This window comes from Corvus kubaryi, unplaced genomic scaffold (assembly GCF_017639235.1).
Source record: "Corvus kubaryi isolate FWS band 111438036 unplaced genomic scaffold, C.kubaryi_AGA036_p1.0 136, whole genome shotgun sequence".
Lineage (NCBI taxonomy): Eukaryota > Metazoa > Chordata > Aves > Passeriformes > Corvidae > Corvus > Corvus kubaryi.
In genome coordinates this window covers 10,968,393-10,992,715 of record NW_024580670.1, presented here as the reverse complement: position 1 = coordinate 10,992,715, position 24,323 = coordinate 10,968,393, and the positions used below count along the sequence as shown (strand labels likewise).

The 24,323-nt window shown below is 49.9% G+C and overlaps 1 protein-coding gene across 1 annotated transcript; it reads right to left on the bottom strand.

The window, feature by feature from the left end:
- Positions 1-8,517: 8,517 nt before the first annotated feature.
- Positions 8,518-21,533, bottom strand: MCM2 (minichromosome maintenance complex component 2). Its single transcript, XM_042016938.1, has 16 exons — positions 21,430-21,533; positions 20,771-20,958; positions 20,062-20,237; positions 19,163-19,426; positions 17,932-18,151; positions 17,475-17,682; positions 16,307-16,441; positions 15,926-16,117; positions 14,723-14,816; positions 13,937-14,187; positions 13,557-13,683; positions 13,227-13,339; positions 12,848-13,090; positions 11,846-12,028; positions 10,466-10,621; positions 8,518-9,583 (listed from the first exon to the last, which is right to left on the bottom strand). The coding sequence occupies exons 1-16, from the start codon at positions 21,433-21,435 to the stop codon at positions 9,473-9,475; spliced, it is 2,667 nt and encodes an 888-aa protein (XP_041872872.1). The 5' UTR covers positions 21,436-21,533; the 3' UTR covers positions 8,518-9,472.
- Between the last annotated feature and the right edge of the window lie 2,790 nt (positions 21,534-24,323).

Here is a 24,323-nt window from a genome sequence, read left to right as displayed (position 1 = left end):
GGTCCATGTTGGAGCTTCTGCCCTAGCAGGGACAGCTGCTTCTACATCTGCTGGGAAAACCATTCCATGGTGTGTCACCACCTCATCTGAGGCTGTCACATTGATACTAATTCAGCTGATGTCCCTTCTTCATGCCCTTCTGTGCAAACTGGTGTGTCTATTAAAAAAGAATACATCTGTATTGCAGCAGTTCTTGGGTTTGTAGCTCTTGGAGCAGTTCTGGTGGATAGCACAGCAAAGGAACATGCTGAATATCCTGCTGAAAATCATTATTACAGCAACAAGGCCAACTGCTCCAATTACACTAAATTTCAAATTAAACACATCTTTAGTGGCCTCAGGGCACAACATTACAGTAAATGACTCAAGCAAGGGCTTTGTCAGACAGGTGCCCAAGAAATAAGGCTCAACAGGTCCTGTAATATCACAGCAGTTGAGAGGGAACACATGCCAGCTCCCTGTACTTCAACCCCTCTTGCCAGCTGGATGGGCTGCAGCCATCCCACTCCCACTCCCCCTCCTGCAGGCCTACAGCATGTGGCCCCTCAGAAAAGCTGTGCAATTCTTGGTTCATCCCCAGACAAATATTTGAGACCTGGTCAAGCATCACAAGACCGCAAACATGATATGACTCCAAAACAAAGGACCTGAAAGCATATTGGTCCCTTCTCACTAGGCACTCAGCTCGTATTTTCAAGTTTTCCTCAGCAGTGGCTGGGAACCTTTCTCTTTGGTTTCAAAACAATTTTCTCATCACACATTCAGAAGGGCAGGGGACGCTAAAATCCAACATTGCAAATTCTGAGTGAGGAAACAGCTGTACTGTCATGGCCTCACCAAATGTCTTTGTGCTTGCAGTGCTTTGTACCGTGTGCCCAGTGCTCTGCCTCTCCTGTACAGCATGTCGCTGAGACAGCAGGGCATAGGTCTGAAGGTGACCAGGATTTTAAATTCAAACATTCTTATTCCTCAAATAAATGTTCATTAAAAACACTCCAGAGTCTTTATCTCCCTGTAATAAATTGATCTTTTTTTGTTGTTGTCTGAAGAGTGAATCTCCTGAAGGAAAAATTGATGGTATTTTTTTCTGGCATGAACTTGCTCTTTTTCAACAACTAGAGAAAGGTGTCAACGTGCCATAGCCTGCTGAACTCTGTAATGAATCAAACAGCCACCTGAGGGTACTCGGTATTGTCAATACCGACCTTTACAGCTCCTACCAGAACTGGCACTGGCATACGTCACCCCTTTGTGCCATTGCCAGCTTCTTTTTGCCAGCTGTTTCCTTCCATCATCTGCTCGGATGCTGCAGCTTCCCCCAGTATGACCAGGGCAGGTAACAGACTGGGCTGCACCCCTTCCCCAGCATGGCAAGGCAAAGCTGACAGGCTCGGACCAAAGTACTGGCTTTTGGCTTCTTTTAGACCACATCCATCCAGGGCTCTGAAAGTCCTTTTTATCCCAGAATCAATGCAGCCCCCAGCCCCCACCAAGCAGGAAATGCAGCAGGAACTACCGAGCTGTCGCTTACCCATTAGATGAGATAAAAACACTTCAGTGCACTCAGATTCTAGCCCAGGCATGGCATTTAATGAATGCTCTTGTCATTTTTCACTTTGTTGCTGGTAATTTGGCTGTCTTCGCATGCAGGTGGCTTACTACAAGTGGGTAACTAAAAGCCTTTCAGATCTCCTGACCCTGCCACATCCAGCTCCCAAATCTCAGAAGCTCATGGCGCTCCCTGGATTTATTTTGACGTTATACATCAATCTCAGACTGAGCAACAAAAGGGGAGTATGAAAGGAGAAGATACATCTTAGGCAAGAAAATTAAATAAAATTAGTGGCAACATCGATCAGCCAGGTCAGTGCTGCCAGCAGAGCAGAAAACAGCCAGCAGAGATGGGCAACGCCAGCTCTCTTTAAAAAGCAGCACCAACTTTAACCCAGCACAGCCCCTGCATCTCCATTTCACACTCCCTGGAATAGGTGCAGCTGGCTTGGCTCTCTTCTGAGGCATTGACAGCTTTATAGTCAAAGGCTTGTCATTTCTCATTTGATCTCCCTCCAGCCTCCCTACCTGGTATATATTCTCATACGATGTTCAGAGCACTGGTAAAAGAGGCTTTACAGTTGCACTAAATGCTTTTTTTATAGCTGCTTCAAAGCTATTCAGAAATTTTTCTTGGTATTACCATTATCTGTGCTTTTCTGTTCTTCCCCAAAATTGTTCAATTTCACAGTTACGTCTGTTAGGCAGAATCAGAAAGCAAGTGTGTATTTTAGGTTGGCAAAACTGAAAAATCCTTCTGCTGTCTCCCCCTGTGAGTTACTGTAACAGCTTTTGCCTTCAGGAAATTCAGCCAGCTTTCCCATTTCAGTGTAAGGGTCACATTTTGTTCCAAGATGCCTGCAAACAAATACTACCGAGGTAGAGGAATGAGGTGATAGCTAAGGGAAAGAATTTGGTGCCTAAGACTTGTCAATTAAAAAGAAACTAACCACAAAGTCTAATCTCAAGAGAAATTTAACTTATTTTGAAACTCCACTGGAAAAAAGCAGCAACGTGTTGAAACTGGAAATATGCTGGTGAGATGTTTTGTTCTCCTAAATACAGCAAAACTGAGTTCACCTACAAAGGTGAAAGTGATCTATTGCCTGTGCTCAGCAGAGCAAGAAAGTAAATAATAAGCAAAACAAATAAACAGTCAGATGTTAAGCTCTGGCAGTGTTAGAAAATGCAAGATGTCACTAGTACCAGGAAAAGGATTTAACCCTTCTTTCTTTGCCCACTGACACTTGTCAGGGCAGCAAAAGGTGATCTGTGCCCATTCTCAGATCAGAAGGAAAAAATGGGCTGTTCCCACTACCTTGATTGCTGGCTGCTTGGGACAGAGGCTGGGTGACACAGCAGGCTTGTGGCACACCACTGTGGCAATTTAACACAATCTTCTGTCAAGCTGTACAGCCTTTTGGCATCTCATCCCCCCAGAAGAGGAAAATTCCCTGCCCTGTCCAGCCCCTCCTTCCTTAGGCACAAGGAAAGATTTAACCTCTCCCTTGTTCCAGAATATGTGAATTTACTTCAGAGCCTCTGACAAGCTTTATATAAGCTCATTTGCTGACTTAGCCTTTTTAATTCTGGGACACTGTGAAACATTTTGACTGTACCAAGCAGGGGCGGGTACCCACTCTATTCCTACATAGCCCAGGCACGCAGCCATTCTCTGGGCAAAACACACAGTTCCTGCTCTCATCCAGAATCCTGCTGGGGAAGATGTGTAATAAACACTTCAAGAGGAGTGACCTGGAGCAATTAATGCCTTCCAGGATAGGCTGTAATTAGAAGGGAAGAGATTCTGCTCTATTTAGAGCCCCAGCAAGATTTTTCTGTATCAGTTTGAGCCTTTCTTAATCTCTGCATCAGGTTGTTCCCCTTAGGGAAGGGCACATTGCCCACCTGGGACACCGTGCTGCTACCAGCCCTGCTTGTTTCCCATCCCCTGTTGTAAAGTGCAGGTGAAAAACAAGCACAAGTTGTGCTTTACTTTCCCAGTTTCCACGTGCCCCTGCTGTCTCCCATCCCTGAAGGTTCCCATTTCTCTCCTCACCAAAGCAGAGCTGATTGCTGCATTAATAGCCACTCTGACAGCAAACCTCAGCGGATTCCTAGAGGGCAGAACAAAACAGAGCTGCACTGAATTTGATTAAGGGGCCAGAATAACCTTTAACAGAGTCACCTGGGGCAAGGAGGCAGACAGCTCTCCAGCTGAAAGCTCACACAGTTTTCCTCACAGCCTAGGGGACAGGGCTCCTCACTCGAGGGGAATGGCAACCCAGTCACATTGCTCTGTTGGAGCTGGCATGCAGAGGGATGGTCACAGCCCTCCATTTACATGAGAGGTGACTTCTGAGCCCCCAGCCAGGAAGGGGAAAGGAGTACCTCTGGGGCTATTCACATCATTTAATCTGGGCCTCTGTACTGCTTAGAGAACCCCTTTATCTCTGTGTTGAGCTTATTAACTCAGACAGTAAGCAAATTACTTTCTGGAAGGGATGAAAAATCTCCAGAAGTGAAGATGTCATGAGAGCAGCAAGCCTCAGATCCTCTAAAGCTTTTGTCTGGGGCAGAAGGACAAGCAGTATAAAGCTCAGTAAAGCCAGGAGGTTGATGACAAGGCACAGGAGGTTTAGGCTTAGCTCTGCCTGTTTTAGGGATATGACCAGAGCCCAAAGAAGTGACTGCCAAACCCTTGCTGTACCAGGTTTGAGGAGCACACATCAGGGAGCTGAGCACAGCAGCCAGCAGGACAGGCCCCCCAGGACCCAAGACAGATGAGCAGCTCAGAGATGACACCTAAATTCAACCAGAAGTCCAGATCCTCAGAGAAGCTCACAGTGATAAGGCCAGATCAGCACCAAACCAGTCAGTCCCTAGGTCAGAGCCAAGGTCTGCTGATGGCAGCCATAGTCAGACACCAACCAGGAATCACTTGGCAGTTCCACAGTAGTAGAAGATGACCAAGATCAGGAAGGCAGTCCACGGATCACAGCCCAAAGCAATAGGTACTGTGAGCAGACACAGGGAGATGTGAACCAGTACTCCCCTCCCAAAGCTCACACAGGCCCCAGGCTGAGCTTAAATAGAGCATCAGGCCATCGGTGTGGATAGAGGCCCAGGAGAGCCTTGCCAGGGCAATTAAGGCTTATTATTACCCTCAGAGCCTAGACAAGATAAACCTCTCTCCTTGAACAGTGACTTAAGAAGGTGAGGGGGAGTTCCTGTCAGTGGGCAAAGTACCTTCACTGGGTGGAACCCAGAGGTGGTTTGTATCTTTCCTTACCAAACTGAAAAGGCTAATGTAATCTTCAGAAAAACTCTTGGTATTTTATTAGGTGACTAAGCTGGAATGTGGGTATGTATTTTCAGAGTGGAGGGATCAGCCTGTACATGAAGAGGGCTAGTCACTCTTGGCTCTGAGGAGAGCCGGTCACTGACTCATGGGGACTATTGGTACTCCTACATATGTGTTTCTATGGGATTTGGTGGGACTGAAGCTCTTCAGCATCTTTTAGACAGGACAGTTATTGTCAGATCTCCCTGAGCCCTAGATCACCCAGAGAAGAAACTTGTCACTTAGTCTGGGTTCCCCCAACAGCCTCACCTCTCCTTTAGAGAGAAGTGACTTGCAAGATGAGCAGAAAGGAGCACCAAGCCTTTCCACTGTGCTTTTGCTGTAAAGATGCAGAGCTCAGCAGCCCCTTAAGGCTGCTCACAACTGTTTAGTAGAGGCCGAGGAGCATGCTGGATGGCTGGAGTCCTTGGCAGACCAGTACTCCATGATAATGGAGACATTAAATCAGTGATGGCAGCAAGAACTGCATAATAGATGCAAAATACAGCAGAAGCCTGATCCAATTTTGGCTCTGCCTTGTTAAGTAGAAAAGTATTTTAGGAGATGGAAAAATACTAGGAAGTTCAGAGTGCATCCTTGCTGCAGCACAGTAGGAGATGTAGCTGTTTGCAGTGACTCACCTGTATCTGTGGATACACATCTGCTGTAAACATATTCCCATGCTGTCTTCACATGCTGCAATTCAGGTGAGTTGAGGTCAACAAGGGCAGAGCTGTCAGCACCTGAAACAGCCCTCCTGGCTGAACTGCAGCTGGTTGGACTGCTCTAGGATGGGAAGATGAGTGATCCAACACAACGGCTGCATCTTACACTGGGAAAGTTCTTGTCAACCAGTTTCCAGACAGCCCTTTAGTGAACACAGTGGAGATGGACAGAGCAGGTTCCAGCCAAGGTCTGGCTTGGCAGAAAGTGAAACACTGCTGGTCCAGAATGCTACTTGTGTTAGTTTTTCCAAGGGGCTTTGGCATTAATTTGGGGAAAACCACATATTACTGAATGTAGAACTTCATCTATTCAGGGGCATCTGCCATTTGACAGGCAAACTCAGAAACAACCTGTGACACGCTGGATAAGCCCAGGACTTGCAGATGTAGTGTGTTAGTTTATGATCACAATAAAGGCATAAGCTAAACCCTGCTAATATGAATGAAAAACCCTTTCCTGCAAGTTCTATCTGTCCCTTTTTCCCAGATCACACATGCTGATCGATTAGTTGGTATCTGCAGGCACTTGCTCATGCACCCCAAGCAGGTGCACTGTGTGTGTTGTGTGTGTATTTGCTCTGTGCTGAGCTGAAGTCAAACAGCTTATTATGAGATGCAGAGAGCCCTGCTGCTCTCTCAGGAGTGTGGACGCAGCTTGTTGAGGTTAAACTGGATCAGGATCTGGCCCATCACACCCTTTTCAAATCCAGGTGCTCTTTGAAGCCAGACTAACCCAGCATTTGCCAACAACCACAGTCCCAAGGGGAAGATGACCACAAGAAGGGACACCACTTATCTCCATAAAGCCCTGTCTCCTTTACAAGGAGCACCCTTACCATCTTCCATCTGAGCCCAGGCATAGCCTACTGTGGGCAGACCTCACCTCCCCTAGACTCTTGCCTTTGCCCCTGGCTGCCAGGGGCACTGTGCAGTTTGAATCACAGCAGCAAGAAGCCAAGTGCACAAGCTTGGCTAAACTCAAGGTTGTCAGGGGAGCAACTCCTCGTTCCATGAGTGTGGCTTGGCTTGCTGAGCTCCAGAGCCCTGCGGCAAAACCCTCGCTACGTTCAGCAGGAACATGGCTCCAGGAAGGCGGTCCCTGCTCAGGGCAGCATCTGTTTTCACCCCTGCTTGCACCCCTGTCCAGACCAGACACCTGATGCTGTCAACAGCCAAAGCTTGCTCCAGGGAATCTGAAAAGCTCAGTGGCTGTGAGAGGAGGAACATGCCTTCAGACTGGCATTAACACTCCACTGAGCAGCTGATGCCAGCATTAGCGAGGGCGCAGCTGCAAGAATTCATTGCGCTGCTGGATGCTGGCAACACAACAGGGTGGGAGGGCACAACTGCCTTTGTGTGGAGGATTTGGGAGGCACAGTGAGCAAAATGACAAACAAGTGACTCAAACAATGGCTTTTCTCTGTTGCCACTGCTCACTTCATGTGCCAAGTGAGGTGGGACCGGAGCACAGGAGGCAGGAGAAAGCTGTAGGACAAAGCTGAATGGTGCCTATCAACAGTCCAGCCCAGCAGCAGGGTAAGGAGTTGGGAAAATCAGGAGTCCCACTTGATTCTCGTGTATCTCTCATGGGATGCAGTGACATGTTTGGCCACCTACTTGACTGTGGGTCACTACAGGCATAGCAGAGGCTTCACAAGGTTGCAAGGGTTTAGGAAGCATTTTCTATTTCTCCAGTGCAAGACAAAGCCTCTTCCTCCTCCTGCACCCAACATTCATCGACACAACACACCAGTTCGCTTGACAAGCTTGTTTTATCCCTCGTAATTGTTGTTTTTGCTCTCTCAGGGCCAGGACCTTCCCCAGCAAGGTGTGTGGGTTCCCACAGAGCTGGGCACAATGTAGAAGTGCTCAAAGTTGGTATGCCCAAGGACTGTCTCTGTGGCCTCTGGCATTAGGAGGTAAGGTGCTAACAGCTGTGTCAGCCCCGAGGAACCACACTGGACCTCACCAGGCAGTTGCAGGCTCACAGCAGCTCAGCCATGCCCAGCACAGACCCAATCCAGGCCCACATTCAGGGGCAAAGGCTTCCTCAGGCAGGGGAGGTGTACCAGGGAAGTGTCTCTCTGGGTTGCCTGCAGAAAGTCCTGGTAAGACAGAGACCCAGTAGGAAGGGAAAAAAACCAGCCAAAACAGTTAAACAAATACACAGGAGGGAGCTGGCAGACAGAGGAGGCAACACGCAGAGCCAGTTTCAGGCTGAGAGTCATGTGCTCAGCCCCCAGCAGGGCTCAAGCACTGCTGGCTCCAGGCTGGGAGGACACACACACACAGAGCACCGTGACAAACCCCACCGTGGCAGTGTCGACAGCCAGGGACACCTCTGCTTGGCCAGCACACAACTGCAGCAGCCAGCTCACAAATCCTCCCGAGCTCAGGCGGGAGATGCCATAAGGTCCTGCAACTCCAGCCAGGAAAAGCACATTCACTGCAGAGCTCAGCTGCATCCTGGAGAGGGGTTACTGCTGCTCCCAGACTGGAATCCAAGTGGCAGCCAAGGCATGAGATCAAGGCTGTCTAACCCAAGTGTGTGTAAGGAAGAGAGGTGGGAAATACTGTGATGGGACAGTCGCAGTGGGATAACAAACATAAACAGGCAAGAGAGGGAAGGTGCCGCTGCAGGCAGGTCCTCGGTGGGAAAGGCAGCGTTCATGGCACTGTCCAGGGCAACTGTGTCCTGCTATCAGTCCAGTGTCTCAGCTAGAGCTGAGAGCAAGCACTTGCAGTCCCTACTAACCTGAAGAGCAAATGAGATGTGATTGTATCCAAACCCAACCCCACAAATTGCTGAGCAGCTCATGCAGCACCGAGGTTGCTCACTTAAGCTCTTATTTCCACTCTTGGTGGCAGGAGTTACCAAAAGAGGAGGAAACACAGAAGTATTGAAAGACAAATGTATTTAAAACACACATACTAAGAAAACTGCATGTGAATACTGAGCCAATCCTGTCTTCCCTGAACACATCCAGCTTAGGCCTCCTCCACTGCCATGCCCCAAACCAGCACCATGGGTACTTCACTCTCAGCAGATGGGTGTGAGAGAGGGTGTTCAGTTTAGGTGTCAAAGGTAGCACTTGGATTCAGTTGTAAATTCACACCTGCTGACAGCTGCACAGAGATAACACCCACTAAGGCAAGGGAAGCCTCTCCACTCGGGCTCCTGGAGATTCCCTACCAGGTACAGAAGGAGTTTTCACTGCCCACAGATCATCATTAAGATCAGAAAGAGCTATGTTTTGTTTCAGTTCTTATCTCCCTCTGCCTGCCCCCTCCTCCCCCACAGAAACCAGCACAAGGTCAGCCCATGTGGGCATCTGGGGAAATGTCAAGTGTCAGGCAAGAAGGCCTGGAGCAGAAAGGCTGGCTGGTTCATGGAGAGTTGAAAGCAGTTTCAATTATCACCCATCAGGCTGTACAGTCACCAGAGATGGGAACAGAGAATCCCTGAGGGTGCTTGCAATCCAAGGGGCATGGATAATGCTTTCCAAATGCTCCTGCTTGGTCCCTCCTGCAGCGGAGCCCGTAACAACTAGTGACAAACAAACAGAAAACATGGCATGTATACGGCCAGCAATTCTCTTCCTGCTGTGCTTAGCTACAAGGCAAAGTAGTGAACGAAGTTGCTAAACAGACTTGACAGGGCATTTAACTACTTAATTCTGTTCTATTTACAAGGTCTTCAGCAGCTCAGCACTCCCTTAATCCATAAGGCACAAAGCAAGCAAGAGGATGTGCAGCCTAGTCCCTCTGGCTCAGGATCCCTGTAGCATTCCTGAAGGGCTGGAAGATGGAGGTCTCATCTCACAGAAGCACGTGGCAGACTCTGCTGCCAGCCTCAGAACTGCTGGACAATCAGCTTCCGCTTCACATCCCGGCTGAACCTGTTCATCTTGAACACTTCACTGTCATAGAAGGCTGAGAGGTTGTGGATGTTGATCTGCCGAGCCTGGGAGGAAGAGGAGGGGAGAGGTAAATGTTTATTTAATCTAAGTAAGAACCATGTGGTTTTCCATAGCAGAGGCTGCATAAAATTTGACAGTCAGCAATCTCTGCTCTGCTCAGCAGGAACCAGAACTGCAGTAGCAGGGGAGACTGCAGGTCAGGAGGAAGGAGCATTAGCAGTGCTGAGCTGAGCCAAGAGAGGATGCTGGCTCAGCATCTGCCTGCTCTCAGCTCGTCCTTTTACTTCCACCAGAGCAAGAATGTAACTCCTATCCAAAAAAAGCCCCAAAACCTCACCCAGTGGGACAGTCTTGCAAGGGAGACATCAGACTGGGGGTGGTCACCCTGGCAACACCAAGCTGTGGCTTTGCAAGTAGTTACTCTGCACATCTAATGCAAAGAGCAAAAAAGCACTAACCCGGGAATCAAACACAGCTTTAGTGCCAAGCAAGGTCAACACTTTGCACAGAAAGGCCAAGTCAGAAATGCAGCCTTTGGACCAGGATGAAGATGCATTAAGGAGGAGGCAAGGGAGCCTCAGGAGGAGTTGAAAAAGTTCACATGCATAAATTTTTCTGCTTTTGCTTCTTCAAATGCAGATGCCAGGGAACTTGAGTTCTCATTCACCCGCATAAGCACCATACTGCAGGATTTACCATTCCAACCCCAAAGCTTTATGGGGGTGCATGAGAACAGAGAGGGAAGAATAAGGTCCTTCCAAACAAGAGAGAAGATACACAGGAGACAATCCTGATGCCAGGTTATATTGATTAACACCAGTCTTTTTTATGGTATCATAATGTAAAAGTCTGAGAATTCCTCTGGTTCTGAGGCTGCAGAGAGAGCATGAACCAGTCCCAGAGGCATCTTGTTATAAGCCCCATACCTTGTCCACCAGGTCCTTCTCTGGGACTTCTATGGTGTCTTGCTGGGCTCCATAGCGGTTTCTCTGGTACATCACCTGCTCTGCAACCAGCTGCTTCAGGATGAATAGCAGCAGCTCGTTGTTGTCTCGCTTGAATGAAAGGTAGCGGGAGAAAGTCTGGGAGGGAGGATGAGATGAGCCATGAGGATCAGGAACAGTGACACACTGTGGTGCTCAACATCAACCAACCCCCTCCTCCCACGGAGCACAGGGGGAACCAAATGACACTGCTGCAACCTGTGCCCTTAGTGCTCCTCAAGTGACTTTGGCCTTGCCAAGCTGCCACCTGCACCTGCAATGGCAGCCCTCTGACAGCCATGACTCCTCTGCTGACTGCTCTTATTCCCATCTGGAATCTCCGCTGGGGCCCTGGTGCCTCTTGGGGGCCAGCAGTGCACTGCTGTGGAGTTGTGCTGCCCACGGGGACACAGCCACAGGAGGGCTGGCCCTGGGCAAGGCACAAAGCGGCTTCTTAACCCAGACTGCCCTGTGCCTGCCCAGCAGACGCTCACACTTGGCTGGCTGTTTGAGGCCAAAAAGAGAGGCCATGAGTCGTCCAGACAGAGGGCAGACACTCAACAGTGGATAAAAGCCAGCCTGTGACCAGCCAAGAGCTGTTCGGAGCCAGCCCCTGCTACTCAGAGAACAGGGCAGACTGCACACTAACCCACAGTGAGTGCTGCCCTGTGCTTAACTGTACCCTGAGAGCCCAATAAAAATGTGAAGAAACAAGCTGCCTGCTCAGTTTGATCACCTGGCAGCAGCAGCAGCAGGAGCCCTGTGCCAAAATAGAAGGCAAGGTGTCAAAAAAGAAGAGACATGGCAGTGCTTTTGACTCAGAGGCTTGAAGTACACTTCCTTCTCAGGCGCAACAAAAACATTGCCTCACCACAGACTAACAAGGGGCAGTCACGAAACAGTGCCTTGTTTGGGGTCCCTCCTCAAAGGCACCCAGCTCGAGCTGTTGTTATTATACCATGATTAAATTACTTTAAGTACCCAGCTGTCTGAGTCTCTGCTGTGGGAAACCTGGGGTCAAGCTGGTCAGGAAACCCTGTCTGACTGTGAGTGTGGTGTGTGTAGCTGTGAAGCGGCCTTGGTCCCAGCTCAGGTGGCATTAGTGTGACTGCCAGAGTGGCTCCTGGATGGTCAGACAAGGAACTTCTTTAACACTTCATACCCACAGTACTCCATTTACACAGGTTCAGTGCTTGTCTGCACAGGACAGAGCCCCTGCAGAGCATCTCTTCCCACAGCCCGGGCAGTGCAAGGAGGCTGCAGCTGAACCCACAGGGCGCGGGGAGCAGCCACAGCCCCCGGCTCAGCCGGTGCCCGCCTCACCTTGCGCATGCTCCGCATGACGCTGAACTTCTGCGTGTCGATGAAGCTCTCGAGCATCACCCTGATGGCCATGTTGACATCATCCTCCACCACGTAATCGCGCAGGTGCATCCGGGCGTGCGCCTCGGCCATGCGGATCATGGACTCGATGTGCCGCACCGTGATCGGGATGCTGCCCGTTGCCTGAGAGCAAAGGGGAGGAGGCAACACGTTACTGAAGGATACAAGACATGGGGTCAAAGACAAGGATACAAAACAAGGATACAAGACAGGTGCCTTCTGGCCCAGGATGCAGTTACTTTCACACTGCAGGGAGCTCTCTGCACCTCTGAGGGTGACTCAGGCTAAGGAGGCTCTGCCACCTGCTGGCACGGCCACACAGCCTGGCACAGCTTCCCTGTTCATCTGAATTCATCACAGTGCAAGGGGATGTTGCGGGGTCACTCTGTGACACTGTTTAGGGCCTTTCCAAGATTAGCAATCCAGTTTCCTCCAGCAGATTTTAGGAGTTAAAGAAACAAAGAGCCAATCAAAAAAGATATAGTTTTCCCAAGCTCCAAAAATCTCCCTCACACCTCAGCAAATTCCTCTTTCACTTGGAGAGCATGAAACAAGCCTGAGGCATCCCACAGACAAAAGAGAAGGGCATTTCTATAGATAATGGCTCCCTGTAATGGACCAGGAGCATGTGGATCTGAGTGAATGCAAACATCTCCTGTGGGCCTGCCAGACTGGGTGACAACAAAAGGACTTTGCCATGGCAGGCACTGTACATGTGTCCAGTCCATCAGTCCACACATCACCAACAGGCGAGACTCTGCATTTAGATGAAGAATCATCTGTTCAGCAGACACTGCAGGATCTGCCTGTCTCTCACAAAACAGTGGCACAGACTTTTGTGATGGGAATGGCAAGAATGTGTCAACATATGCTGGAGCAGTCTCAGGCTGATTTGCAGTCTAGATACATACAGTTCTTCCCTCCTTTCCTCAGTATTCTCACCATAGACTCCTTTCTGAGGTCACTGTACATCCTGGCCACCTTGTCCTGGTCCATCTGGTTGAGTTTGGGGTGGACCTTCTCTTTGGCATAGACGATGTATTTCCTCAGGATCTCTTGAGGAATGGGTTCAACCCCGTACGTGTTGGGAAGGATGACCTCATTAGTGTCCCCATTCACTGCCTCCTTGCTGCCTGGGTGGTGCTTGACATGGCTGCCAACAACGAACCGGGCAAGCATTTCATCCTACAAGGGAGCAATGCACCAAGAGACACTGAGCACACTCACTGGACAGAAAAAACTCAGTGGGCAGCTGCAGCTGAGCATCCCAACAGCAGCATTAAAGCCCAGCACACACACAGATTCCTGGCACAGCCCCTACCTGCACTGGGTCCACTGTGTCTCTCACCACGCACAGGATGTCGAATCGAGAGATGATGGGCTCTGTCAGGTCTACGTTCTCCGAGAACGTCAGCGACGGGTCATATCGCCCACCTGGGTCACACAGACAATCCAAGTCAAACAGGCCCCAAGGCTGCAGCTTTGGAGGAAGGACAGACCTCCAGTACATTACTGAAGACTTTTCTGCTCACTTGATCTGTGCTCCAGACTGAAGGAACCAGGCAGAGGGAAGGGAAGCTGTGCCACAGCTCTCATGGCCGTGGATTTATGTTGAGAGCCTGGGATGGTCCTGTAGTCTCTCAACACTTACCTATGGGATTGGCAGCAGCAATAATGGTGCAGCGAGCTTGCAAGGAAGTGACAATGCCTGCTTTGGAGATGGAAATGCTTTGCTGTTCCATGGCTTCGTGGATGCTGGTCCTATCCTGATCATTCATCTACAGGAAAGCAAGAATGATTGAGAGTGAATCTATGTCTATACCCCACTGCCAAACACAAAAGGAGAATCAGCTCCAGATGCTCTGAAAAGGCAGCCAACTGCACTATGGACCACCAAGGGCCTAAGCAAACTGCAGGAACTTTGGTCATCTGGGAGATGTCACCATGAGTTACAGTGTGTCCTCAGAGGACAGAGGTTACAGCTGGTCCCTTCACAGCTACTCCTTCTCAGAGAGATGAGGCTGGGCTCACCTTGTCGAATTCGTCAATCAGGCAGACACCTCTGTCAGCCAGCACGAGGGCTCCTGCCTCCAAAGTCCACTCCTTGCTGACCGGGTGCTTCTGCACATAGGCTGTGAGGCCCACAGCAGAAGCTCCCTGGCCAGTGGTGAAAATTGCTCTGCTCGATGCTTTCTCCACGTACTTAAGAAACTGGGATTTCGCTGTACCAGGGTCTCCACACAGAAGCACATTGATGTCACCACGAACTTTGTGTTTGCCACCTACAAAAGCAATGGGAAAGTCATGTGGCAGCTGAGTGCATGGCTTGACAGCAACCTTGCCCTGAGCACCACAAAGATGAAGGGAGGGCAACCAGGAGGCATGGCAACCAGTTTACAGGAAAGTTAGGGGGGAAATAAAGTCAGTTTTGGAGACAGGATGTGTCAGCAAGATTAGAAAGTCTGTTTTACAAAGATGACTAACACATCCTTCAGAGGAGATGATAACAAATCAGGGTGCCAGAAGGTCAAACCTCTGAAGGAGCATTAAATGTGACCTCCTAGAGGAGGGATACAAACTTGCCCAGGTTTGTAGCAGGAGCTATTTTCAGTCGTAGCATTTCTACTGTCACACCAGAGTTTTCAGTGTGATAAAACAGCCAGTTCAATCACAGATGTCCCTCAGTCTGTCAAACCTTCTCTGTCACCAAGCCACATAGACAACTCTAACCTCTCTTGTTGCAATGGCATAGACAAACCCAGGTCCCTTTGCCCTCCCCAGAGTGAGGCAGGACCAAGGGACACAAGTGACACTCACCTGGATTTTTGGGTTCTCCACCGAAAAGAGCTAAAGCCAAGCCCCTCTTGATATCTTCATGTCCGTAAATAGATGGGGCAATGCTGGCAAAAATCTGGGAGGGAAAGCAGAGGAGTTGTCCAGGGAATACCAGTTCCAGTTCTGAACAGGATTTTGCACAAACATCAGCAAGGTGCCATATCTAAAGCTACACTTAAGGTACTGCTGTCTCCAAAGAGTATTCCAGGGTGTGAGGGCTTTTTCAAAGGTAACGACCCACCCCCTGTTCCTAAAGGAGCTTCACAAAAATGGTGCTGTTGGGGCATGGCAGATTATTTAGTCTGGTGCTGGAAGCTGCTGCCACTGCCTCCACAACCCTGTTGTACACAAGGTACATCACAGTGGCTGTTACCAGCTCTTGCAAAGCTGGAGACCTTGATCAGAGGCTTACTCACTGCACATGACAGTACTTGAATGGGTTATGCTGCACATGAATTGTCATCATAGTCAAATATTAAAACCAACTGGCTGATTTTCTCAAGGGTATTCTGAAAATAGCCTGATGCTGGAGACCACTCAAGTTCAAACACTCCTGGCCCAACTGAAGCTGCATCTACTGCAACAGCAGTCACTGTAACAACAGCACAGCCAAGGCAACTGAGTGAAGTCCCCATTACAACAATAAACTCTGACCCAAGAGAGGTTGAACATGCACCAGTCCAGGAGCTTTGTTCTTTCAAGTACTGGGTTCAGGTCTTAGCATATAGAGGAAGCAAAGCTAAAATATCTACCACAACTTAAGCTAAGCATTAACATCTCCTTTAGGGGACTGGAGATGCAGTCACTGGCCTCACAGAACTTTCCCCACTTGGCTTCTAAGACACAGGGAGAGAAAACTGATCAGATATAAGCACTGTCTGTCTCTCACCTGTCTTCCAGCCCTGTTGTGATGTAGAAGGCTCAGAGAAGGAAGAAACAGAAAACAGGAGAAACAGAAAATTTGACCTCTAAAACTACAAGGGAAGTTTCTTATTTACTTCCCTCCTATAACAGACTCTCATCAACAGCTGGCTGAGAGCTACAGAAGACCATTCAGAGAGAACTGGGATTTCTTTAACTGGGTTCCTTTAACCACTGTTTGGCCAGCTGACCCATTTCATCCCTTTCTGATCCAGCTGCCAGGTGATGGCAAGCTGTCAGAAGGGATGTCTGAGGCTGACCCACCTTCTCCCCAATTTGCTCATCCTTGGACAGACGCACAATCACTTTCACATCTTCATCAGTCAGCTCCCCAACAGCCAGCTTGTTGTCCTTCTTGGCGATGTGGTTGGCCAGGATCACAGTTGCAAACACTGGGAACCCATTGGCAGTGTTCAAGGAGCCATCGTAGTTGTTGTGGTAGATCCCTGTCAGCTCCTGGGAAGCAGGAAATGCTATGTCAGTGCCTGCACAGTACAAAAACCCTCTCCATTTTAAGGTAAAGCTCAGAAGTAGCTGCTCAAATGCATCTGAGGACAACCCCTCCCCAAATCCCCACAGATGTTCCCGTGATGTCGCTGTCAGAATTTACCCTGTGCTCTCCTGATACTTGAACAATGTACTCACAATCTCATCTCCTGGCTTGCAGCTGTCCACCAGATCAGCGAGGAGAATGGCATCCTTGGAGCGGGGCAGCCTGCCTGCAGCCACCTTCCCAGGGCTCTCCTGGATCTTGATGCGCTGGTAGTTCTGATAGACCGTCTGCAGCAACCAAATCAAAGTTACCCAGCAAGTCAGCAGGCACCTCAGAGAGAAGGGCCATTCAAGGATTTACTGTACTTCAGTTAGAAAACTATGGACATGGCAGCATGGAGGTTGTGAGGAGCAGTCCCAGGGTGTGATAGGCAATAGTGAGGACAGGAAAGCACTTTGCTGCATCTCACCACTGTGTTTCAGCCTCCACAGTGTTTGTCCACCCAAATACTGGAGCAGTTCCTGGGAGAAGGATGCTCCACTTGTGATTGTTAAATGTGGATACAAATATTGCTGCTAGCAAGAATTTTTCTTGCTTCTTTCTAAGCCCGTGAGACACTTTTCTCTCTCATGAAGATAGTAGCAGAGTTCTATAAGCTATGAACACCTGTGACCTTGCAAAGCCTTGTTTATGGTACAGTAGAAAAATATTTTGACAATGGATGTTTTAGGATTTTAGCCAATCACCCCAAGGGGTGGCTGGTCCTTTGTCCAATTAGACTATGAAGAAAAAAGTCTATAAAAGAGTTTGTAAAATATTTAAATAAATCAATCTTGCTGCACAATTCCTGCCTGCTGGATCTTCTCTCCTCTCCTCCCTACGGCTGTGGGATACAGTAATAGTTAAAGGTATCAAAGCAAAGAATGAAAGTCAGAAGCTCTCCACATCAATGATTTTGCTCTCTGGTTTCCCTAGCTGACAGATCAGGACAGACTGACCCAGCCTGGGAAGGAGAGCTGGACAGCGTGTGTCTGCATTTCTAAAATATGAATAAATAACTGTGTACGACAGAGATGATTGTGTAAAAGACTCAATCCAAACACCTACAGTGTGGCAACAAATTACTTTCGGTTGCTAAACTGAGTCATTCAGGTCAAGAGCTCGAATGGACCTATCTTCACAGCCCCCTGGATGTAGCAGAAGACCCCTCTCCCCACACCAAGTTGTTCAAAGGGTGGGAGCCAAGGCAGGGCTGGGAGGAACAGGCAGTGGAGCAGGATGAGCAGCCAGCCTCATCCAGGCAAACACATCATCTCTTACCTCTTCCATGTTGATTTCAAAGGGGCCAAGAGACTGACACTCTGGACAGGAACCGGGTTTCACCTCCTGGTTCTGCGACTGGAAAAAGGGTCCCAGGATGAAGTTGCACTTGCTGCAGTTGTATTTGACCATGCTGAGCTGAGGCAGGACCCCTGTGCAACTTGTCACCACTCCACTGGTCCGGATCAACTGATTCAAGTGCAGTTGCCTGAGGAAAGACAGATATGCTGGATGCCTGCAGGGCACAGAAAGCAAAACATGCTCCAGAAATACTCTTGCTGCAAGGCACAAGTTTACCTTGGGGATGCTGAAAGTTCATCCTTAGTATGATTTTTTTCCCTGTGCTAAGCTCAGCAATCCTGTTAGACTTACCCAGAGGTTTAGTTCACAGGTGAGTGCTGAGCACCCCAAAGCCTAATACAGGCCCCACAGCCACTGCTGGTAGCTCTGCTCTTACCTGAGTGACCGCAGCTCTTCCACCAGAGGGAGGTGGGAGATACGGACATGGATCTCCTGAGCGATACGATCATACTTGGGGTACATGGCCAGCACCACCTCCTTGGCTGCTTCATCAAAGATCTTCAGCATTTCTGCCGGGGCCTCAGGCAGAAAGTAGGCAAGGACATGCTCCTGGGCTGCCAGATCCTCGTAGTTTACCACCAGACTCTCTCTGTTCTCTTAAGAAAAAGATGGGGTGAATTGTAATTTCAGTCTGTTCACTCCTCAAGGAGTTTGCCAGAACAGACAAGCTTGTATCCTACAGGCTGCAGTTAGCAGATCTCTGCACTTTCCCTGAAAAATGTTTAGAGGTTAACACTTTGAAAATGGGTGGAAAAGCCTTTTAAATTTATTTTTCTAACAAATTCTTCATCACTACCAAGCTTGTGATTGTTCCTCTCCAGTTCTGCACAGATACTTCCCAGGCTCAGTGTCCCTGAGATTCAAAAGCCTCAGCCCAACACACAACTCTCTCAGAGACCTCCAGGAAACAGAAGTTAATAGGAGAGACATTATGTGTGCTGAATGGCTGGCAAAAAACCTGCTGTGTCTTATGTTTGTGGAAATGGATGAGACAAATGCCTTTTATTTCCTAGCTTTATAAAACTGATCCTGTTCCACTGCTCAAGCTTCTGCTCAATATAAAGAAGAAATACAACAAGTACAGCTACATGAGCTGTTCCTAGATGTGACAATTTCTGCTTTTAAAACTCATCAATGACAGCCTTAATGACCGTTTCTTCTGGCAGAGCCTAGTCAGAATACAAGGCTGCAACACTGACATGGTTTCCAAAGTCACAAGGTCTATTTGTGTCCCCTTTCTGGATAATCCAGTTTCCAGTGTGAGAAAGTAACTGGTGCAGACAGCCAGCAATTGTTGTCTCTTTCAGATCACTAACTTGCAGACCACTGTCTGCTGCCCCACATATTCTTCTGCTAGCATTTCTACGATATGAATATTAATGAGGAGCAGACGCCAGAGGCCTTCTAATTAGTCAGCCAGAACCAAAGAAGACACTAGGCACGTTTCCATTATTCATTTATCTCCATCAGCATCAGGCTTTCTTAAAGTGCTGATTCAATGTCTGGAACAAAGAGGGTAGGCAGAAAAATATCCACCTCTGGACTGGATCACCACAAAGTACCGTGACCCACATAAAGAGAGAGAGTCTCCAGTGACCCAGCCCTACCTTTGCACATGTCACTGATCCTCTCCTTGAAGACATTGTGCCCATGGTCATCCACATGGGTCTTCAGGAAGTTCTTGAAGCGGTGATAGATCTCAAGCCGAGGAGCTGCCATGGAAACCCACTCCCTCACTGAGTGCCCTTTCATGTCTTCCAGATTCTCAATGCTCTCAATCATGTCTTCATCCTCCTCCTCCATGCCTTCGGCAGCCCGCTCCGCCAGCCGCCTCTTCCGTGCAGGACGGTCTTCATCTTCATCGTCACTGTCTAAGGGTTGGGAGGAAAAACTGCTCAAGATCTGGGATTCCCATTCCCACTCTTTGGATTAGTCACAGTGGGATTGCATGGGCTGTGGAAGTAAAGAGGTCACAGCCCGGAATACAAACCAAGAGACATCCCAGGCCCAGCCTAAATCCAGTTCTAGACATGCTCCTACATTTTCCATAACATAGCTAAGATTTTAAGGGTGTGAATAGGAAGAGTTGTATGCAACAGCACACATTCAAGTCCATTAATGCACTGACCAAGGAACGGGCTTAAAGTGCAACAAAGGCCCTTCCATCCAGCCCACAAAAGTCTGTACAGGAGCACCAACACAAACAAACTCTACAGCATACACTTGGTAGAATCCCAACCCTTTGATACAGGCCCAGGATCCTAACTTTGTTTCAGCAGTAACCAGAAGAACACCAAATAAGTTCCTAGGAAACGCAAAGGAAAGGGATCATGCACCAGGGAATCCAGCCAAGCCCACAGCCAGTGATTTCACTAGGAGCCCAGATACACTGGAGCTGTAGAAACCTCCCTGCTAACCTGAGGGTAAACAGCCCAGCTCCCTGCAAAGGGCTGGGTTATCACCAAGCGCTCAGGGTGGCACAGCTGGTACAGTTCATTGCACCTACCATAGAGCAGCCCCCTCCTCATGCGGCCCATGCCCTGCTCCAGCTCGCGGTCCCGCTGCCTCATCACTCGCTCGGCGGCTTCCCGCTGGCTGGCAGTCAGCTCCTCCACATCTTCATCATCCAGGGCCAGGCCCTCTGCTTCATACACATCCAGCTCTGGGATGGGGCGGTAGTCCCTAGCACACACACACAGAGCAGGGAATCAGGCCAGGAAAGCAATTCTGCAGCCCTTCTCTGGCTGTTGCTGGGCAGGTGTCAGGACAGTTGTTCTGCAGCAGGACAGAAGTTGTTGAGCAGGAAGGCACTTCCTAATGGAAGACGGCCTGCAGTAAAGGGCTCCAGCTCCACTGTTAGGAATGCCAGCATTCAAGCCTTTGTGCTGTAAAGTTCAGCTTGCCGGCAGGCCTGGCTAAGTAAAACAACATTAAAATTCATGTCTGCGGGAGTAAAGAGCTGGGCTGGATGCACATCATGCATCCAGGCAGATCCTGGTTTACCCACCCTGGACCATGATGGCACTTTGCTCAGTTCTTCCAGGACTCAAATGACACCATACTCTGACCTTTCTCCATTGCCCAGCAGCTCTTCAGCCCCCTCACCCCAGCTACCAGCACAGCAGAGGGACCCACGAGGCCTGAGAGCCCCCTCCACGTCGCTGGCTGCACTGACATCCATCGCCGGACGCGATCCCCACCAACGATTTCCTTACCTTTCCATCCCTTCCCCAATGAGCTCTTCCCCTTCTTCCTCCTCTTCGGGGAGCCCCTCGGTCCCCAGGAGCCCTTCGGACTCATCCTCGAAGGGTGGCAGGTCCCGACCGGGGCTGGACGTGAAGGCATCGCCGCGGCGGGAGCTGCGCACGGGGCTGGTCACCGCCGCCTGCGACTCGGAGGAGTCCTGCAAGGACAGGAGAGGGGTGAGGGCAGGGGACCGCGGGGAGAGAGGGGCTCAGTGCCTCCAGAGGCCTCTGCGATGCGGGCCGCGGTCAGAAAGGGGGTATATGGATCACCGATGAGTTATAATAATTAGCCCTCCTCGCAAATGGCAATGGAAACATATGGAGGGGGAGAGGCGGGGTAAATCCGTCCTCCGAGGGCAGCGCAGCCGGAGCGGAGCGAAAGGGTCCGATCCTGCCCCGGCCCAGCTCTCTCCTGTGCGGCGCCGGGCACGCGGAAAACTTCCCTCGGCGTTTCGGGAGCATCGCCGAGCGCACCCCCACTGTCCCCCCCCACCCCGAAATCCTCTCTGGACTCTGCAGGGCCGCAGCACCAAGTGTCCCGCAGCGGGGAGGACGCAGGACCCGCACCCCGCGGGGATGGCCCCCAACTCCCCGGCTCGGCCCCGGCCCGGCCCGGCCCGGCCGCTCACCGCCATCACCGCCGCTTCCTGCCCCGCCGGATTCCGCGCGAAAACCGACCCACGTGGTCACAAAAGCGCGCGAAACCTCATGAATAATGGATAGCCGGGACGGGCCCCGCCCCCTTGTGAATATGGATGAGGCGGGGGCGGGAGCCTGGAGCGGGAAGGACCCAGGGCCACCCCCGGCCATCCACGGTCACCGCCGGCCACTCCCGGCCAAGGGGGTTCGGGGGCTGGTGGGCGGCACTGGCAAGCTTTGGCAAACATTTCCCTCTGGGCTCTAGGGCTGTCCTCCTGCCGGGCACCCGAGTCACCGGAGAGATCCCACTGTGAATTCCCGTGCTCACGTCTGCCTCTTTGGCAGCTAAAATCAAGCCTGGCTTCACCGGGTTTCTCACTGACCCAGTTGAATCACCTTTGTTCTGGTTCTCGCTGAAATGACGACAGGTGGGAAAGAGGTTCTGGCATTTTGTTGTTGGTTTGGGGTTTTTTTCTGTTATGTCAGTCTGTATGTGCTAACAGTAACAGGGAGCTGATTGGAGCTATTCTGGCAACACATCTGTCTCCCCAGCTGTTCAGTGCAGCAAGCAAATGCCATTTGGGAGAGGAACTGAAGAAGAGCACCTGTCCCATAGAGACTGGAAGAGGAATTTAGCGAGACAACACAAGCAATGGGCTGATGTTTGGCAAGGAGATGGAATGCTTCCTCCCAGACCACAGGATCTTGCATAACAGCAGGTGGTTTGGATTTTGGAGATCTGCATTCTCTGAAGCATTTCTGATCACTATTTAGTATCAGGCTATTTCTGCTCTTGGCTGCGCTCGAGCGTGGGACAGTGACCCTGAAACAGGAGACACCAGAAGCAAAAGTGACTGAAGAGGCAGCTGACAATCTGAAATGGCTCTTCCAGGAGCCCAGCTGGATGATTCAGGCTGGTACTAAAATAGCAAAGCAGAAGCATCACGATATAAATAGGAGAGTGGCTCAGCCTCTTCTCTGTGACACATGACAGGGAGCTGGCTGGTGCTTGGCGAGGAACAGACACAGGGACATCCCCAAGATGCCCCCACTTGTAGGGTCCTAGAGACCACCATGGGCTTGATGATCTTAGAGGTCACAGAATCACAGAACCATGAAGGTTAGAAAAGATCCCAAAGGTCATTGAGTCCAACTGTTAACCCAGCCCTGCCAAGCCTGCCGCTAAAACATGTCTCTAAGCACCACATCTGCATCGTTTTTGAGCACTTCCTGGGATGGTGATTCCACCACTTCGGTGGGAAGCCTGTTCAAGGCTTGAGCACCCTTCCAATAAAGAATTATTTCCTAATGTCCAGTCTTTTCCAACCTAAATGATTCTATGGCTTAAGGGAAGGCAGACCAAGACCTGGCTAAGGTGGTGCTGTCTGACAAGGCCCAGATGACACACTGTGATGAGCCAGTGTCACCACAGGGTGCCACTGTCTCTCCAGGCACTGGGCAGGTGAGTGGACAGACAGCTTTTCTGTCTGTCCTTCCTGGAAGACCACACACCATGTCCATGTTTTCACTGCTAACTTTGGGTGCCACCTACAAGTGGTCCTGTGCTTGAGCTGGGGTGCTCTGTCTCTTTGACAAGAGCTGAGCTTGGGCAGCTAAAACCATCCCTAAAATGCTGCCATGTATGGGACAGAGCTCCTGCTACACTGGAGACATGGACTGGTGTATGTGAGAGGGCTCGCTGGGGTGACCTCACCTGAGCACCAGACTCCTGAATATCCAACCACACCACTAGGATTTTGCAAACTCGTGGCTTCTTGCAGCACAGGAAGAGCTCTAGAGACTGAATTCCCCTTGAAAAAAAAAAAAAAAAAGGCAGAGACACAGGAGAGCAGCTCAGGTGGTATGCTGTGGTGCAAATTTATGCCCAATACTAGAAATCACTAGGCTGGTAGAACAGCTCTGAAACAAGACAGTCACATCTGTCCCTGCAGTTGCTCAGCACCTGAACAGCAAAGCAGTTTCAGATGAGAAGTAATATCCTGTTCAGTAGACTGATCTAATAAAAGCTGATAGAGTATCTGAGAGAGATAAAATGTCCCAGAAGAGTGGAATTTGGTGATGATACAAAGGTGTAATGCTGCCCTGGACACCATGTCTGCACCTTCCACTTCTGACACTTGCAAGGCAAGTGAGACTGTCAAAGCACAGCAGGCTGCAGCAGGTACAGCAACAAGTGCCAGCTTTCCTTGGGGCCCTGAACATCACCCCTTGTCCTGCTTCAGCCTGGCAACACCAAGTGACACAGCAGGGACAAAGGGAGTGAGCCCTGCCATCTTTATGCACTGGCTGGAGGAGATGACACAGAGAGCAGCAGTGCTCAGCCGAAGTGGAAGGATGTGTGCAGTCAAGGGCATGGAGCAGTCCTTGGAGGTGGAAGAGGAGAGTTATGTTTGCACACACCATGTTGGGGCTGACAGGCGAGGCTGGTTAATACAAAGGAACCGTAAGTGTGGATCCCCCACCTCCTGTTTCACGTAAGCAGTGTCACAGTCCTTGCAGTGGCACCCAGCAGTCTCCTGACCATGAAACAGCTCTTGAATCTGGTGTCCAAAATACTGGACTCTAGCCTCAAACTGAATCAGATGGGAGGAGCAGGTGGATTGGAAAGCAAAATCTCTCCTGACACAGTTATGTGGGAGGTAACATGTTCAGCTAGTTAGTGCCTGAGGCTACAAGTGAGAAGACATGGATTTTACTTGTCTGTTACCAAGGCACTTTTTAAGCAGAAACACTCCGCCTCTCTTTAAACAGGAGTGTCCCTTCTGTAACTCAGAGATCTTGGTGTCAGCCAAGCCTTTGAGCTTGGATCCATAAATGGAACGTGTCAAAATATTGCAACATATCATTAACCTGCATGACAGCG